The sequence below is a fragment of the Phasianus colchicus genome, chromosome 4 (genome assembly GCF_987193195.1).
Source record: "Phasianus colchicus chromosome 4, bPhaCol1.hap1.1, whole genome shotgun sequence".
Lineage (NCBI taxonomy): Eukaryota > Metazoa > Chordata > Aves > Galliformes > Phasianidae > Phasianus > Phasianus colchicus.
The window spans coordinates 63,826,441-63,846,185 of record NC_143439.1 but is presented as its reverse complement, the minus strand read 5'-3'; the positions used below and the strand labels follow the sequence as shown (position 1 = coordinate 63,846,185).

The 19,745-nt window shown below is 39.9% G+C and overlaps 1 protein-coding gene across 5 annotated transcripts in view; it reads left to right on the top strand.

Moving 5' to 3' along the window:
- Positions 1 to 19,745, top strand: part of FAM193A (family with sequence similarity 193 member A) — a 104,451-nt gene that overhangs the window by 72,111 nt on the left and 12,595 nt on the right. For 4 of the 5 annotated variants that reach the window (XM_090139739.1, XM_090139738.1, XM_090139737.1 and 1 more), the window contains 2 exons: positions 1,440 to 4,847; positions 6,226 to 6,517. In XM_090139739.1, the coding sequence (XP_089995865.1) occupies positions 1,440 to 1,533 (94 nt within the window). In that variant the 3' untranslated portion in view covers positions 1,534 to 4,847; positions 6,226 to 6,517. Of the gene's footprint in view, positions 1 to 1,439; positions 4,848 to 6,225; positions 6,519 to 19,745 lie in introns of those variants that run through there. The other variant, XM_090139736.1, reaches the window with a different exon arrangement.

Sequence of the window (19,745 nt, the reverse complement as noted above, 5' to 3'; positions counted from 1 at the left end):
TGCTGAGTATTTCTATATAGAATTCATGTTATTTAAATCAGTGCTAGTGTTTTAAAGTCAAAATATCCAGAAATACTCTTGAATGACTGACTTGTACCAGCTAACAGATCTTTCAAGGTGGGTTTTATCATTGGAATGTGATATATATATTAAATAGTGCTAGTGAAGAAATGTGTTCTTTATGTATAAAAGTGTGGCTGAAATTTATACAAGGTTGCCATACATGATTCCAGATGAACGGCTATAAAACAGTACAGTTACGAGTGTTGATCAACTCAATACAATCTATTTAACTTTCATCTGTTAGGAAGTTTGTGTAACTGTACAATTTTCATGCATACCAATTTTCATGTTTAGAAGAGATGCCTGAAATGCCCCTGTAAATGCTTTTCTAGGCAAACACCATGGATACACCTTTAATATATATCATTTAATAATTTCCAATATAATCAACAGCAAGCTAGCAGTATTGCTTGTTCTCCATGGCAGTAAGCTCCACAGGAATTCATCTTTTTACTGATTTTGTTAATTTATTATCCTTCCTTCTTGCTTTGGAGCAGAGCGACAGATTATTCCACCCTGACTTCAGAATTAATTTTGCAAACTGCTTCCAACTTTGACATGAAAAGAACAAAAGAAATCTACTTGACTGTCCACTGTACCCTTCCTATTTCTATCCTTCTGTCTGCTCCCCTTATTTGTAGCCTTCCATAGAGGGAACTCCTTCACATAGGAGTTACCTTGATGCTGTCATGGAACTTTTAGCCCAAACAGGACACACCAGATCTCAATAAAGGACCTGAGCATGAATTAACAGTCTCTGAAATACCTGTTTCTTAGTGCATGCCAACCTTTTCCAAAAGTTCTTCCCTAAGTGTGCATTGTGCCCAGTAAATACAACTAAGTGGATTTTTTTTTGCTAAAGATTCTTTTTCTAGTGTGTGGACTATTTGATTGCTGTATTACAAACATCTTTCCTCAAATGTTCATTTCAAATGCCACTTTGCTGTAGTCAGACTGGTATGAGGAAAGAGCAGTGTTGTGTGTCCTTGACACTTGTGCTTTATCAATTACCTGCTATTCATTCTTATTGTTACAGGGGTCTTGATAAATACAGTAATGTCAGTTCTGGTTTTGGTTAACAGCCAGCAAAGCAAGCTTCTGTGCTGATAAATATGCAGTATTCCTTGTTTCTTCTCCCAGTTGCTCTTGCCAATATAGTGGTGTTTAAAATAACTGGTTTCTGATTACATGGGTAATGGGCAAGTCATTTTTTTAAAATAAAATTTTTTATGAAGTTTTGCCCTTCTGAATGGGAACTGCCCTTCAGAAAAGGGGGTGCCATCCCTTCAGAAAAGGGGGTGCCATCAGTGGTGGGTTCTTTTTTTTTTTTTTTTTCAATATATTGGTTTTACTTTATCACTTTTTTTTTTTTTCAGGTTCTGCTTGGATTCTGCCAGACAGACAAGGCAGAGACTTTCCATCAACTGGTCCAATTTTAGCTTGAAAAAAACCACCTTTGCTGCACATTGAAATGACACAATATGGGGAGGGAATCCTGCAGGAATCAATGAACGACAACTCCACTTACCTGTCCTGCTGTGCTGAGAGCTTATCTGGTCTTGAGCCAGTGCTGCCTTGCCTTGTCCCCAGTGCTGTGTGGATCTGCACTGAACCCTTTGGCCTGATAATTCTTGCGGACTGAAAAATTGCCACTTTCTACCTGAATTTGTTAGCTTGTGTGCTTGTAGTCTGTGAGTGAGACTTACTTGATTGTAGCTGTATGCCGTTGGAGATGAAACAATAGCTCTTTTCCATCTCCTTCTGAATGCCTTGGCCTCAAAGACTTTAAATTGCTTAGGCTTGGGTGGAGGCCAAAATACTAGTTTGCATCATCTGCAGTGGCTCCTGTCACTTCTGCATCTAGCTATGTTTTGTCATTCTGACTCCTGACAAAGGAATGGACCTAGTCAGTTGTGCTTTCATCTGCTCCAAAATTCTCCTGACATGACTTCATGAAAAAGAGGCTCTTACAGGACAAGTGTTTCCTCAGTTCTTTCACAATCTACTGTTTAAGAGTGTACAAGTTACGCTATTTGTGTTTTGATTATTTTTTTTTCCTGACTTGTAGCCAGCTTGTGTAAGAATACTTGCAGAATGAGAAAATTTAAAAAAAAGAACAGTACTCACACTATCGAATCTGTTATAGAGTGTATAATTGTATTAACACTGAAGCCTAACTGGCTACTTTTTTAACATATTGTTAAGTAATATTAAAATCATGTCTTTCTTTTTGAAAGATGGAATACATTAGTATGGCAGAAGACCTGTGTCTTGCTTTTTTCTATGGGGTGGGGTAAGGGGAGAAACAAATGTACTTGGATAGAGTGGTATTCTAAACTAATTCTAACCTTCTGTCAGAATTGGTCAGTGAGTGTTACTTAATTTTAGTATGTTTCTCTAGGAACTCTTGTTTTCCACTTCACATGATGGGAAAAGCTGTCTGCTAGTGCAGCAAAGATTCCTGCTGAATGCTGGAGTTTTGTGAATTCTGTGAATTACTATAATGCTTCTATTTTAATAGATACTTTGAGAAACAAGGTAATACAAATATTTCCAATGTAATATTAGTGTAGAAATGAAGTAGGTAGGCTCAGTGTTAACTATTGTGTAAGTATTTAGCAATTTAGTGGTGTTTTACAGGTTGCATAGTATTTTAGTCTTGTTCTGTGTAAAGATAATGTACTTAGAAACATTCTTCTGATACCCTACTACTTAGAATAGAGCTACGTTTCAGTTGGGTGACCATATTTACCCAATTTATAAGGCCAGTCTTCCATTTTATTTTCCTTACATAAAATTTATTTTCTTTACAGAAAATAAAACTTCCATTCAATATACATTTGAAAGGACAGTGCAGTTTCAAAGCCCACTAGTTTCCTTCTCCAGAACCATTCCCATGCCTTTTTTTTTTCTTCTACTTGCTAACATGTTTTGTGATATAGCTGCTGGGCTTGAGACTGCTTTGCAAGACACAGTACAACTACACTTGGCTTGAGCCTTGAACGTTGAATGAATTGTTCCTTCCGTTTCCCCTTTAAGGCCAGTATGTAGCAGGAGGGCTGGGTTGGCTACAAACCACTGAGATACCTACAATTTCATATCCCTTTTCTGCCAGTCCTGGAGCTCCCATTCTAGATTGTGCTGCTCGTTCAGAATATACTTGCTCAGTTTACATTCAGTCATTGTAGGTAAATGAGATTTCAGCCTTCCTTATTTGGAGGAGAGGATGATACAATATCCAGTATCAAATTACTGACCTGGGGCTTAAAGGGGAAAACTTTTTTGTTACTCTTCAGGTTCAAGTTGAGGAGGAAAGTAATAGCTTAGCTTCATCTTTTTTAATGGAGTATCGTAACTTATAATGGAACAACTTAATATTTTTTTTACCTGTGCTGAAGGAAGAGCATCTCAAACCTAAAAGCTAATATCAATGCCATTGAGCTTTTGCTGTCTCTGCAAATACTGTGTACTGTTCAAAATATCTGCAACAATTGCTGGAGAAGAGTGAGCTTTGCTGTTTCTTGGGACCACTGGGACTTGCATCTGTTGCAGCCTGAATTCAGTCTTAGTTACATAACAGTTTAGATGCTTTTAATACGGCACAGCGGCTATGAAAAATGCTATTAGAACACCTAAAGCTGAATGTGTTGGGAATCCTTGCAGGTTTTCTCAGTTTTAAACTATAACACAAGGTGGCAGTGTATGTTATCACTTGTACCTTCTATGGCTGATCTAAAACTGGGGCACGGAGTGGAAAAATGAGTTGATGTCATGTGACCAAACATTGATGCAGATTCCATTTTCTCTAGATTAGAAAAGCTTTGAAGAATACAGAGTTATTTTTAATGGGGTTAGAAAACTCCTTATAGTTTCCACTAATAAATTGGGCAAAAGAGTAGTCTTTATTCTTTGTTAACAAAGATGTTATGAATACGTGACTATGACATGCTTTTCTTTATTTTGAAATCCTCAATTAGGAGAACAGAAGGACTCCTTTGGAAGTCCTAGGGAATGTATGTCTGCATTAATTATCTTTTTCAAATATACTTGCCTGAAGCTTCATTGTCTGTTATCAGTATAACTGATGTGATTGCATGGAGTGCACAGAAAGCACGAAGAACAAATCTGAACGGATCTGTTGTTGTTGCACCTTGATGAGAACTTAAAGGCAAGTCTTGTTTTTCTCAGTTCTTAATTAAGTGAAGAGAAGTGCAGAGCGGTCTGGGAGGCATGAGATTTAAAAGTAATAAACTGAGTTCTATGAGTTTTGTGGCCTTGGGCAAATGAGTTAATTACTGCCACTTTGCTCATTAAATGGTTTTAATAAGGATTTGCTGAATTATGAGCATGTTTCTCTAGTGCCGAAGTAGTGATGTGAAATCTGCTGAAATGCAACGCTAAGGCCTCGTATTGGACACAAAAATGCTTTGCGACTTCAGATGTGTTAAATCCAGAGACAGTACATTCAGGTATAACTTTCAGTAGAAGAGACCTCTAAATACATTATAATGGTGTAAATTTTTTGCTGTTGCTCTTTTCTGAGGCAACTGTTGTTCAAAGGAAGATGTCTTCTCTATTTTCTTTTCTGTTTTTCTGACTGAACCAAGAAATAACACCAGACCTCTGGCATCATTTCTATTCTTCACATTTGTGTGTTCAGTTTCAGCTTTGCTGCAGCTTTTAGCTGCATTGTTGGGCCTCCTCCAGCTCAGTGCTTAGAGATATTGAAGAAAGTACCTGTCGATGCACTCTGAATATATATAAGCTGATGAAAAATGCATCAGGTAAAGCTTTGTTTTTCTGTAACTGTACTGTCCAGAAGAAATATTATTGTTCTGCTTACAAAGATGGTAGTTACAAATAGGATTTTCAGGTGGCTAGTGTCCAATTTCTGTCCTGTGGTTTATAGAAATTGTAAAACAAAAATAGAGAAGGTGTATATTGATCATCTACTCTGAGTTTTCCACAGTTATTTTTTTGTAAACCTTCTACCAGTCTGAATGTATTTATTTATTTATTTTTAATCAGGAATATGTAATAATATTATGTCATTAGCTATTCTTTATGCAGTCACCAGGAGAGCAGTTAGTATGAAATCTGTGTTTGTAATCTACATGTTCATTCCAGTACATCTGTGTGACAGAAATACAGCAATCTGCAAATCTGCATAGGTGCAACATAGCATGAGAGAGCAACTTGACAGTTCTTCTCTAGAAATCCTTGGAAGACTTACTTCTGATAAGCACCTGGTAATCTTTTGTCAACACCTGCCTTTGTTTTCTTCACCACTTTTCCTGAAAGCTAAATGGAGAACTCAAGCCAGCATCTCTTTGACAGGCCATAGTAGCCATAAAATGATCATTTCAAATATGTTAATGGTAAAGAACGCATAGGAAGCTGACATTTTTGCTGCAAAAATACTTACATTCAGCTTATCCTTATTATAAAAGGAAGCGGTAGGCAGATGTAGTACCTGTAGAGGAAAAAGGGGTGCACAGTATTACATGGTAAAATTAATAAAATACTATTGTAATTAACTCGTGATTATCTGCAACTTATGTGAACTACCATGCGTTACACATAAAGTATGTTACAGCCTATGCAACTCTAATTTTTTTGAGGGAAAGATGTCTAGACTTGCTTTCAAATTCTGTTTTCCTTTAAGTAGGCAGCAGACTCAAGTTAATGCAACAGTTTGGGATGGTAGTCTTGTGCGTGCAAGCAGCGTGATGTTGTCTAAGGGTGTTTTTTTCTTATGTCTCAAGTACAGGATTTAAATCCAGGGCTCTGGAGAGTGGCAAGTTGGGATGCTGAACTCATCAGACGATAACTATATTGTTGCCTGTTGTTGCTCCAACAGATTGCATGCTGCAAACCACTCATCTACATCAAATGATTTTTTTCTTAACTGGCAATACCTGAACAGCAAAGCCCTATTCTTCCAGGAAAAGAAAAAAGTGAGGGGAATCAAGTCACTTAGAATCATGTATTTGGATATATAAGCCTCATCTCACACACTCTGTATTCAGGATATTTTGCAGCTTTTTTGTCCATTTGTTACTTGACCATTAACTGGATTCTACAGTGCAGTGCAGCTAAGAGCAATTAAGTTGAGGTTTTCTGATGGTTTTTTTTTGTTTTTTTTTGGTCTTGTTTTCACAGGATCAGATTCACAGAATGGCTGAGAGTAGCTTGGGCCTCTGGTCCAACTCCTGCCTCCAGCAGTGCCCTCCAGGGCAGGGTGTCCAAGCCCCCGTGCCCAGGCAGCTTTTGAAGCTTTTCCAGAAGGACACCCCACAGACTCCTTGGGTCCTTGTGCCAGCTTTCCACCTGCATAATAAAGAAGCATTTCCTGGTGTTCAGATAGATCCTTCAGTGCTCCAGTTTATTCCCTCTGCCTGTTGTCCTGGCACTGGGCACAACTAAGAAGAGCCTGGTTCTGTCATTCCTTCAGGTATTTATAGGCACTGATAAGTTAAGAGCAAATAAGAAATAGCCAAATTGTAAGAGAAATAGCTCCTCTCGGACCAACTTTAACAGACTAATGGAGAAAGACAAATTTTATATAGCATTTCATCACCTTATTCGCTGACATATGTTGATGATATCAGGGTATAAGTTCTTTGCTCTAGTGAGTGAATTTTCATGACTGTGAGACTACAGATCTGCAGTCCTGCTGACTGCAAAAGATGTGATTGCTTGAACTGTTTCTTGAAAGTGGGAGTAGTGGTACTCTTGCCTTCCTCTACTCTGTTATGCAATGTCATATTTTCAATTTCTTAATTGAGTTTACTCTTACTTTCTATAGCAGCCAGCAGATTAAGTCTTTGCCTCCTGGTTAGCAAGTGAACAGACTCATAATGGAAGCAGGGCTTGCTGTCACTCATCTTATGTGCAGCTTCTACTTGCATCTTTCTTTGTCATCCATCTTACAAGCTTTAAAAGGTAGTCTTCCTTTCTGAGACTGAGGGCATATCTGAAAAGTCCATTTAAAGAATTGATGAACCTTTTCAATAACATAACTTGGTTTGCATGTTACTTGTCCAAGCCATTTGTGGTCTGTAGTGAAACTGTTTCAGTCATTCATTCTCCCAGCTGCCTTTGAGCCTGTGTCATTTACATTCATCATACTTTACATATTTCAGGTGGGGAAAATTTGTGAATGCTTTTCTGTAGAAAAGCTTATTCTTTCAATCCCATGAGTTATGTTACTTGAGTGAGAGGTATCTTCACTGTGTAAGATGGAGTATTGACTGTACATTTTTAAAATAAAATAAACCTGGGAGTGTCTGTTGTTTCTGTGTAATCTGTGATAGACTGGCCTAATGTCTCTAAGTATATAGAGAGTGGGTAAGAACAGAATAAAGGCAAAAGGCTTTAGTCTGTTATGTAATGTCTTGCTCCTTATCTGAACTATGCCAGGTGTTAAGCACTTTCTAGCAATTTGTCAAACAACCTGCAAGAAGTAGGTTTTGAATACCTCACTTATCTGTTTAGGACTGTATTTTACTGCTCTGTAAACTGATACAAAAGCATTATTGGTAGCTGTGCACTGATGATGAAGGAATTAACATAAGGCACATGTAAAGTTGCAAGAAGTTTCAGATGTTGCTGAAATTCTCTAATGAGCTGCAGCTGGGGTTGTAATTCTACACAGGGAGATGAAAAGGTGAGAAAGTGAGAATTAAGCGGTTCGGTGTACTGATTGAGTGGTATGAGAAATAATTCTCAAGCAACATCGGAAGTGTTACTCTCTTACAAAATACTTCTTAATTTCAGTTCAAAGACCACCAGTTGTGATCATTATAGTAATGGCTTTTCTGAAATCCTTTTTAAACCCCTCTTGACCATTGGGCATTCAATGTGCCACAGCTGAGTTACTAGAGAGAGCTGGCATCTTCTTATTTGGTCTGAATTTTGCAGTCTCCTGCTTTTGTTACTGATAGCTGGTGTGTTGGGTTTTTTCTCCATTCAAATACTTTTTTTTTTTTTTACATCAATCTATGCTTGTGCAATAGGAACATCATTTCTGCACACTTTGAAACATCTTAGGCATAGAAACTGAGGGAGTCTTGAATGGATTAGGTCTGGGCAGAGATTCTGGTTCAAGATATTGCCAAAATCTGCATGGTGATGCATGCAAGTAGACTAAACACAGAAGACAAGTCTTAAAATGAAGTCATTACCCATAAACCATATAAAGATATGTTTGTCTCTCAATGTCAGTCTTTTAAATAATGTGATGTAGGGGTCAGTCTGCTTGCCAGTTCCCTTTTCTCTTACCAGCAGTACATGAGCATGTAAAGGTATGAGATTGTGGGAGCTGGAGCCCAAATACAGTCTTAGACGGTAATCTCTAGACTTGGCTGGGTGATTCTGCTTATTGCTCAGTTTCTTGTTCAAACAAACAAAAACACTTATGTGTTCAAACTGGGAGATTATCATCTATACCTTAGATTCATTTTTTTATAGCAGTTGACACTCTTTATAATACTTCTGGCAATACAGATTCACCCAAACAAAAGTAGCCCAATGAGGAAACAGTGCAGCTGGTTGAGAAATTGTGGAAGTGATAGTGTTTTGAAATGACTGAGGAGGAGAAAAGCAAAAGCCTGATGTTCTTTGGGTATGGTCTGGAATGCCTTCTGTGTGTTAGATTGCAGGAGATAATGGAACATAAATGAGAAAAGCATGCAGGTTACCTGTTTCAATTACGTGTATGAAAATTGATGTTCTGTTTCAGTGTGTGATTAAATGGTGTGTCTTAAAGATAACATTGTTTTAAATGTGTCGAGTTTAAACATTGCACAGAGATGTTGACTTCAGATCCTACTTCCTCTTTATATTTTTCTGCTTGTGGTAACATTATCTTGTAGGCCTAAACTTTATAAAACCCTTTATTTCATGGCTGTGCTCAACAAATGTGCACTGCTCAACTTAATTTTATTTTTGCTGAGAACCAAAATGAGGTAGCTGTGAGTAAATGAAGAAGGGGGAAAAAGATAATTTAAAAATATTTCTAAAATGTATACTAAAGGATTTTTTTTCCATCATGAACTCTTTAGTAGTTCCTTTTTTTTTTTTTTTTTTTGCATTGTAACTTAAATTGTAAAGCGTGAAGAAGTTTTTGAGTGCAAGTTTTTATGGCTTGCAGCTTTTTGGAAAAGTTGCTTTGTTCTGTTAGAGGACTGATTTAATCCACTTACTTTCTGAAAAAAACTTTTGCTTCAACCTGCTGACAGTATTTCTCATGTGCTGTTATCCCTGTAATTCAGTAGCAAATTGCCAAACTGAGATTTGGTCTTTCATTATGATAATTACTAGTGAATAGCTGGGTTGTATTTAAAATATCTCCAAACTGACTGATTTTCCAGACCAGTGTACAGCTGGAATAACTGGGGCAGGAAAGAGGTGAGACACTTTCTTCCTTCTCATAGAAAAAGCAGGGTGCAAAGGGCTGCTTTGCTCGAGTTGCTATGGGAATTTGAAACACCAAGCCCAGCTCAGCAGAGGCCTGTGGCTATGGCTGGATTACATGCCTGACTTATGTTGTGAGAGCTTGCACAGGGTATGGATTTAAAAAATTTTAAAAGAAAAAAAAGAGGTGATTTTGCACAGTGTAAAGCATTTGAGCTTTTGGCTTCATGGTGTTCTATGTACTGAATGTTCTGTTCTTTTGTGCAACTTAAGCCACCATATCCCAAGCTGTCTCAACAGTTGTTCCTTCTTGCTTTTAAACAGACCTTGTGACTGAGGTTCTCTGCAAGTACTTATGAAGAAATTGGGTTGTGTAAGCAATAATGTGCTGTGGAGGCTTTGTGGCAATAGAACTTAGGAATTGGTACTACATTTTCTAGTTTCTTTGGTTAAATTGTTATCTCACATGTGCCTGTAAGGCTGCAATTATGCCAGAGCACTTCCTATCATGTGTGGACAGATGCTTGGCTAAAGCCAGATGAAGCAACCTCTACCGTAATCAGACTACAATATGACTAAGCTTGATAGGGTCAAAATGAAGTAAAATTCCTAGCTGTTCTCTGGGTGGTTGTAGATGAGGTCTGGTGTTTTTTCAGCTCCTTCATTCCAAGCATAGTAATGGCATTTCATGTGCTGGAGAAGATAGTCAATGAGGTATGTAGGAACTGTTGATTTCCTGGTCGTCTGTCATTTCATAAAGATTTTGATAAAGCAGGAAGCATGTAACTCAAAGCTGTGACCAGGAAGTAATACAGACCCTTGGTGCTTTGTTTTTCTGTGCACCTTTCCCTCCCTGCTCCTAGTTTTAGTAAATTTATCTTTTGTCTTACCACATCAGGGAATCAGGTTGATTTGGTTGCAGTTTTTTGTCACCACATTTCCTTGAGGGAGTGGGAACTGTGAAGTGGTCTGAAAACTACATATCACTGTTCTACGTGGAAAGATGTTTTAATCATTGTTAAATAGCTCTATTATGTCTCTGAAGGATGCTTGTTCCCTAGAGCATAGAATGGAGGTATGGGGTGCCTCTGAAAGGTGTCATGCAAAATTTTAGCAGAAACTGTTAAATGAGGCAGTAGGAGCATTAAAAGCTAATTAATGGTGTGGGTTGTGTTCTGGGGTCAGTACTGCAAGGACTTAACTGCTACAGTATCACCGTCCTATGTACTAAGAAGTTATGACTTACATCTTGAATACTTTGGAAGGAGTTTAGCTATGGTATAAATGTGATTTCAAGCAGTGATTGTCTACTGTGTACAATGACAATTACATCTACCCACTAGAAATGAATTTCCAAGAAAGCACGTGACTTATTTTGCTCACCTTACTTTCTCTAATAGAGAGAAACTAAGAACTTTCATTAGAAGCAGTAAGTTTTGTATTGAGTGAGGATTCTTGTTTCATAGCAGATGTACTCATTTGCGTAGAGTGGGCTAATTTCAGATGATCAGCTCAGAATGGATTTATCTAATGCACTACTAAATCTTGCCATTTCCCTCTGAGAAGTGTAGAGGGAATTGAAATCACCTATTGCTGTGCTAACATGAGGGAAGGAGACAAGGAATATGCAGATAGTGTGGCAAGTGTATGTAGGCCTCCGGTCTTGAAGGATAACTTTATTCCATGAGAATGAAAAGTTGCCTCTTCAAGCTTTTTATTGAGAATTCAGTATGAAATTTGACACTTGATTTACTTTTTTAAAAAAGAAAAGAAGTTTTCTGCTACCTTTGATTTTATTTATGGAGTGTTTAGTTGAGGAAATAATTGTCCTTTTATCTAGCAGTACAAAACACTGGATACTAGATTTCTGTAAGGAGGGTGTGATGCTTTTAGAGAGTTGCTGTAATCTGAGCAGATGTGACTGTACTGACTGCTTTGCATTAGCCAAAGTGGGGTTACTGGAATCGCAAAAGCTGCAAGTTTTTCAGGAATGATAAGACCCAGTGGGTAACCTGAAATGTTCAAGTACCTTTTGCTGAACTAGTGATGCTCATGTTAGTGATCTCCCATTTGCCCAGTGTGTAATCGAGGAAGTTTGGTTACAATGTGGAAGCTTATTCTTTAAAATACAGTCCGTCTTGAATATCAGCTGTTGGAACCACAGGAGCAATTGCTGTGGATCCAGTCCTTTTGGAATCTGGAGGTTATGTACTGTTCTTCCCCTAGAATGAATTGCTGAAATACTTCTGCTCCTTTTGTTAGTAGCATTCTTGTAGAACTGCCCTGGAAAGGAAACACTCTGCCCATAGTGAGAGTGGTGTGGCCTGTACAGAAGTTAATCTGCTCTGCAGCCAAGTGAGCTTCCTGTTTATGTTCACAGTCATCTTCTGCTGTCTTCCATTGCCAGCAGTAGATGCTTTTTCATGAATAGAGAACAGCATCAGGACTATTTCAAACTTAATCCAGATTTTAAATAACTTCACAGAATCACAGAATGGCCAGGGTTGGAAGGGACCTCAAGGATCTTGAATCTCCAACCCCCCTGCCACATGCAGGGCCACCAACCTCCACATTCAATGCTAGACCAGGCTGCCCAGGGCCCCATCCAATCTGGCCTTGAACACTTCCAGGGACGGGGCATCCACAACCTCTCTGGGCAGCCTGTTCCTCTACCTCAGATAACTTCAATTTCTTTGTCCCTCTTATCCCATGCATGGTGTCTCAGTGCACATGTCTCAAAAGGCAGATAAGACAGTAGATGAGCTCTTTGAGAAGAGCATAGCAGGAGGGGGCAGGAAAAATCTGACATGTCAGTTCAAACAGTGAAAACATGACCAATGCAGTTTGCTCTTCGTGCCCAAGTATATGGGACAGCCAACTGGACATCAGAAAGAATACTATAAACTCTGCCTGTCTCCTGAGGGTTTCTAGCCAGGAGAGGTGGGAGAAACCAGAAGCCAAAATAGAGTAGTTTTATGGGTTTAGTTGGAATTTTTATTGTACTCTCCCTGTGTTAATTAAGAAAATGAATGTTTACCTGTCTTCACTGATCTGTGCTGATGTGCTCTAGAGAGCATTACCGTCTGGACTCATAGCACAGCAGGGTGATTACAGATGGGAGACTGGAGCAAGAGCAGCTGTACTGAGCATCCTGTGCCCACTCACTGCCAGCATGGCTGGGGCTGCTGGTGGTGCTTTTGGGCAGTGTGGGAGGGGGGCTGGGAAAAGTCTGTACCCAGCGGACGGTTTGGCTACTGCTCATCAGGAAACAGGCATTTTACAGAAGCTTTGGCTTCCCTTCCAGATTTTGAACTTCACTCAATTTTATATGATTCAGTCTGGTTTGACAGTTCCAGGAGTGGACTTAAGCCATGCATGGTGCAAGATGCCAAGTCGCCGCATCACTGCCTACTGTATTTGTAATCTAGCCCAATTGCAAACATGAGGCATAGGCAGCAATTTTCACGGTGGCAGTAAGCCCTGAAATCTGGTAGGGCACTGAAGTGTAACGTGTTACAGCCTGGACATTCCTTATAGATGAAATCACAGAATCATTGAATATCCTGATTTGGAAAGGACCCAAAAGGGTCATGGAGTTCAGTTCCATGCACGGCCCCACAAAATTCAAACCATTTCTGAGAGTGGTGTCCAAACACTCTTTGAGTTCTGGCAGCTTGAGGTCATGCCCACCACCCTGTGCAGCCCATTCCATGCCCACCACCCTTGGTGCAGACCCTTTCCCTAACCCTGAGCTGCCCCTCCCCTGACACATCTCCATGCTGTTCCCTCAGGCCCAGTTGCTGTCACACAGAGCAGAGCTCAATGCTGTGTTCCCACTCCTTGTGAGGAGCTGCAGCTGCCATGAGGCCTCCCCTCAGCTCCTCTGCTCTGGGCTGAACAAACCACGAGACCTCAGCTGCTCTTCACACATCTTGCCCTCTGAACCCTTTCCCATCTTTGTAGCCCTCCTTTGGATGCTTTCTAATAGTTTCATGTCCTTCTATTGTAGTGCCCAAACCTGCACCCACTGCTTGAGGTAAGGCCACACCAGGTGATCTCAAGCACCTTCCCTGTGCAGACTGTATGGCTGTTGTCAGCTCTCTGCTGCTCTCTCAAAGCTGCTGCATTACCTGGCAACAGGTGATCACAAGATGGCTTCTATTTTGCTGGGGGAAAAAAGTTACTTGGTTACAGGGGAAATTTTAACTCTTAATGCTGCTTGTGTTCATGTCTGTGTTGCAAGCCTTGAAAAATTGGATGGTCTCTTCAGTCAGAGGCTGAAACCAGAAAAAATCTCAGAATAGGAGCACAGGGTAAGATTTTTCAGGTCAGAAAGGACTTGTGGAATTCTCGAATGCAACTGTTCAAAGCAGGGTTAGCTTTGAGAACGGATCAGTTTATCTAGATGTTTACTCAGCTTGGCCTTAACCTTTTAGGATGGAGGCTGCAACCTCCTTTTGCAGCCTGTTTAATGACTTTTAGTTGTAATAAATTGGCATTTTAGTAATTATTGTTCATTTTCTAGCTTTATCTCATTTTTTCTTGTCACTAAGTTTTCTATTTATATTTAAAAAAAAAAAAAGGCACCTAAGAAAGTTCTGGGCATGTATTAACTCTTGCTGTTGAAGGATTTGCAAATGAAGCAGCATTCCCAATTCTTCATTTTGTTTGTTCTCTCCATGCATTTTTTTTTTTTAAATCTCTGCTATCTTTACCTACTTATTTCTCCTTTAATGGTTCCTCATCTATCCTTGTGATAGTGGTAGAGAAAGGACTGTTTTTCATGTGTACTGGGCTGTTTGGAGTTGTTTTAATACCTTTTATGTATCTCAAACCATTTGATCTTCCTTTTAGTGAGCTAGTTATCACCACAACTAGTGGTTCAGAACAGTGAGATGAGAACAGAATCCAGATCTCCTGTTTCTAAATCAGCAACTTTTCTTGACAATTTGTGTTCAAATAACTTGTATCTAATAATGAACGCTGGATGGTCAAGTTCCTGGTTTAGCTCAGTCTTGAGGTAGAGGTTCTGTTCTTATGGGAGGTTACACTATGTGACAAAACAATGTTGTAAGCATTGTGGTAAGTGTTTATTCTCGTTGGAATAGTGCAGCAAGTGGCATGCAGTGTGATATGTTTGTCAGTGTTGTTGTGGGCTGTTCTTTGTTGACACAGAATATTGTTCCACTTTGGGTACATCATGGTTGTTTCAGGCCTTTCCCTTTTTTGACCTATATGATCTGTGTGTTAAGTAAAGAAAATACTAAATAAATGGCATTGGGTTTTCCCTGGCTGAAATTAGTTGTTGACCTTAGGCTACTATAAGCAACATTACTAAAAGCCCCCGCTGATTTTCCTGGTGAGCTTAAGGGCACCTCTGAACAGCTTTTTGTGAGTTAATTTTTGGGGGAAGAGTGGAAGGGATGGTGTGAATGCTGCAGTTGCAGTGTGGGCTGATGGTTGCTTGAATGAGTGGACTTCCTGATTCAGAGGTAAAGAATGAATGGTCTCTCCTCATAGTTTCATTTTTATTATAAAAGGTACTTGAACAGCTCAGTGGTGTCTGCAGCCCTACGCAAGTGCTGCCTAGACAATCATTTCCATTGCAGAAAAAGTCCAGCTGTCACACCAATGGGAAGTTGAGGCTTTCAGTTCATTAAAGCAAGCTTCTATGAGTGCATGTACTCAGTTGAGAATATTGCAGTGTCAAGAAGGGTCTGAAAAAGACTTAAACTTCAAAAGCTTCCATTGTCTCAAGACACACGCTGTTCCAACTCAGCTGCCTCCTGTTGTAGCATTGGGTGTAAGTGTGTAGTTGCAGCAGCTTTGCCTTATTACTTGAATTTGGAACATGTACATGGAGTTATCTTGCTGGTGGTTCAATTAAAGGGTCTGAGAACTGATGAGATGCTCCTCATATTTTTATTCATTTTCCTAGTTTTTGTCTGGTTTGTTCCCTTTGCTGTGCTGATTCTCCTGTATTTGCTGGTTAGCTTCTTCAAACTGGTTATTACTGTGATGTAAAATTAATATGATGTAAGTAGTTTTGGAGAGTGGTTTTGTATGCTTATTTTTTTAAACCCCTTTATGCTAATGGTTACTTTGGCATTACATCAAAGCACTGCTATTTTACAAAGCAGCAGCAGGATGCTGATGACTTCTAAAAAAAAAAAACTTTTTCCAGGCTAACAGTTGCATCCAAGCTTTAAAGGAGGAGGCTCTGTAATACTGGAAAAGTTAGCAGAAACAGTGAGTGGGATTGGGTGTCTTCCACATGAAAGTTGTTATTCCCTTTTTGTCCTAAATGAATTAGTTATTTTACTGTATTGTTGAAGCTGTGTACGTGCTTACTCTAGGGATTGGGGTCTTCCAGTATTATGATATTATGGGAATAAAATTTAGCCACCGGATCTCTGATGTCAGCCCTTGGTGATGGGGGGGAAGCAGTGGTGTTAACAGTTTTTCTGATATCAAAGAATGATAGAATGATAGAATAATAGAATGGCTTGAGTTGGATGGAACCTTCTGAGATCATCCAGTCCCAATCCCTTTGCTATGGGCAGGGTTGTGTGTTAATTAGGTACTAAATTAGGTTGCTGAGCACCCCATCCAACCTGACCTTGACTACCTCCAGGTATGGTGCATCCACAGCTTCTCTGAACAGCCCAGTTCAGAGAAGTTCCAGTGCCTCACCATCCTCTGAGTAAAAAGTTCTTTCCTCTTAACATCTAACCTAAGTTTCCCCTCTTGCAGTTTAAAACCATCTCCCTTTTCCCTATCACTTCAGACATTGTAAAAATTCCATCTCCCCTCTGATTATAAGCTCTCTTCAAGTACTGGAAGGCTACAATGAGGTCTCCCTGGAGCCTTCTCTTCTCCAAGCTGAACAAGCCCAGCCTTTCTCATAGGAGAGGTGCTCCAGCGCTCTGATCAACTTTGTGGCCCTCCTCTAAACCTGCTCTAACAACTCTGATTCTTTTGTGCAGGAGGCCCTTGGCCTGTATACAGTACTGCAGTTGGGCCTCACAGGGACATAATAGAAGAGAACAATCTCCTCTTGCCCTACTGGCCACCCCTCTTTTAATGCAGCCTACTGTTCTGTTGGCCTTCTGGGCTGCAAGAACATACTCCTGCTGGTTCCTGTATGTATTTTTACCCACAGATCCCCTAAGTCCTTCTCTGCAGGGCTGCTGTCAAGGGAGTTATCCTAGTCTGTAGGTATACCTGGCATTGCGCTAACCCATGTGCAACACAGTGCTTTTGGATTTGTTAAATCTCATGAGGTTCTTACAGGGCTGCTTCTCAAGTTTGTCCCAGTCCCTCTGAATGGCATCCTTTCCTTCTATTATACCAGCTGCACCGCTCAGCTTGGTGTTGTCTGCAAACTTGCTGAAGCTACACTCAATCCCACTATGTCATTGATAAAGATGCTGGAGACCACCAGTCCCAAGATGAAACCACTGGGGAACACCACTTGTCATGGCCTCCACCTAGATGTAGCACCACTCACCACAAACCTCCAGCCTTGACCACCCAACTGTTTTTTCATCCATTGAGTAGTCCACCTTTCAAATTTGTATCTCTCCAATTTAGAGAGATGTTCTAAAGGGCAACTTTGTGTTTGGCTCCATTGTGTTCTTACCTGAGATGCCGGTGCATCCGGTGAAGCATAGTCCTAGATTCTGGCAGTGTAATTTTTATGGTAAGAACTGTGGGTGAACTTAAAATGACCATTATGCATATGCATTGGTGTGTAAGGTCTTCTGTCCTTATGTGTAGCAGCTTTTCAGTTTTGTCACAGCTGAGTTTAAGGTGATAGACTGCCATTATATCAGTTCCTTAGTTTTTCATTAAATTGTTGAGGAATTTATGATGCCACCTAGGAAATTTATAACTGGAATAACTCAGATTAGAAGAGACCTTTACAGGTCGTCATCTCTAGCCTCCTGTTGTCTTTTAGGATGCCTAGTTTGCTGAAGTAGTCCCTAATCCATTCTTTTTCATCTCTGGGCCATGCATTGTATACAGACTCAATGTTCAACAGTCTGAGAGCAGATCTTCCCAGCAAGGTGAATATCTCATGTTTTTGGCCTTTTTTAATGCTCCTTATGATTGCACAACATTTTCCTTGCTGCTGAGATGCCTTTTAATGCCTTCTGCACCCTATGTTTTAATTCCAATGAAGCTTTCACTTTCCTGTCCCCGATATGCTCAGACACTATGTAGATATTTCTAATCTATTTCTTTCATATTATATACAGCATTTATGATACAGAGTGGTTTTGTGTACCTGTAATTTATGTTGGCCTACCTCTTACAGTTTTGTCACTCTTTAAAACAGTTTGCAAATACACTAAATCTCAGATGAAAAGTACATTCTTTCACCTACTTAATATTCTTGCATAAATGTATGTATGCGTTCTGTTTCTGTGATAACTTCTATTCAGACTTCTGGCAGATTTTGCTTATCTTCACTGGTTGTCTGTGTGATGGATTGTGTCAGTCTGTCATGTAGTGGACTTGAGAATTAGTCCCCAGTGAGGAAAAACTAAAGAAATTTTTCTTCCTCTCTCCATTGTAAAGGAGCAGAATCAGATAGTGTCTGACCTGTCACTTCCTCCTCAGAAGCTGGAAGACTGCAGTTCCTGGCTCCCACATCCTCATCTCTACTCAGATATGTGAATCAACTATTGATAATTATAAGAAGTCCAGGGTTCTTCAGGTGAATTCCAGTAAGATTGTGATGGTTCCTAAACTGTGCCCTGACTATCTGAAGAGGAACTATCCTAGAACAATTATTAGGAGCTCAGTGTGCACTTCCCCATAGCACTTCTCCATAGCTGTGGAAGTTACTACGTGCTCACTTGCTGTAGTATCTCAGTAGCTGCTTCTTGTCCTTTCTCTTTGAGAGAGGTCTGCTGTGCATGGTATGAGAGAATCTTTCAAAAGAGAAACCAGCTGACCATTGTGGTTTATCCCTTCCTCTTCCACTCCTCAAACTTCTGCCCACTGTCAGATGGAATTTCTTTTACAAAAGCTCCACAGATGGGATCGTGTTCTTTACTGTATGTACTTCTTATGGCACAGCACTTGTCTGTTGTCATACCTGTGTCTATGCTGTGTTCCCTGCATTATGCAGCAGCTGTTGTCAGAGTGAACTGCTGTGATCAAATTGCTTGGGTTTGTTCTCCTTCACTATCCCTGCCTATAGCCTGAAGAACATGCCTTGCAATGCTTGGTTGTGGCAAAAACACTGCAATAAAATAGACCAGAGACTGATGCAAACTGTAAACCCTTGGGATGGAGTGCCTTGCTGTGTCATATTATTGTATGCAGATACAGTGTGAAGGTAGAAACAGTTTATTAATAGTGGAATCACTTTCAAAAAGGAGGTAGACTTTTTTGTGTGCTTTGACAGTACCAAAATATCTTACTGTAACTTTCTTAGCTTGCTGACTTGTGACTCAGATTCACCTGCGGGAAGCAGAGTAGGAGAAGCATGGCTGCTGAAGACTATTTCAGTTTAAGGGAAAATAGGTCTGAGCCAGAGTTGGAAGCTGGAGGAATAAAGAGGCAGCTTGCAGCCAGCCAGACTATGTTCTGCAAGCACACTGTACCTGGGCTTTGGCCTTGGTTCAACTTGTCCTCAGCTGAAGGCAGCACAGTGTTCTACCAGGGACAGCAAGAGATGGGACAGATCAAAGTATTGACAAAGGATGAAGGATTTTTATTGTCATTTCTCTACAACATACCTCATAAAATCACAGAATAACAGAATGGCTTAGGTTGGAAGAGACCTTAAGGAGGATCATTGGGCTCCAACCCCCTCATGACTCCACTTAGGGAATGCCTGGAGTCCATGCTATGCTTTGAGTGAGGCAAGGGTCTCCTGGTGATGATGTAAATATGCAGCCATAGCATGTAAGCAAAGGAACTGATTTGATGCTTTGCTGGAGAGAGTAACTTAATTTCACTGTAGTTGATGCTACTTAAACAAGTATTAAAAAAAAAAAAGTGCTCTGATAAGAGTATTTTACACTTGCTTAGCCCTTTTCATATAAATGTTCATTCTGAGGGCATGCATGACATTCGTAAGGTCAATTGGAGATAAACTGCAAAGTTAAATGACTTGCTGAAAGTTAGAGTTGCTGAGTATGGGGCATCTTACCTTGTCTGTTGGCTCCTCTTCATGTTTAAGCCAAAGACTCATTTAGATTTGGACTAAACAATTCTGTAGCAAGTGAAGTTGTTGATGAATCAAGCTA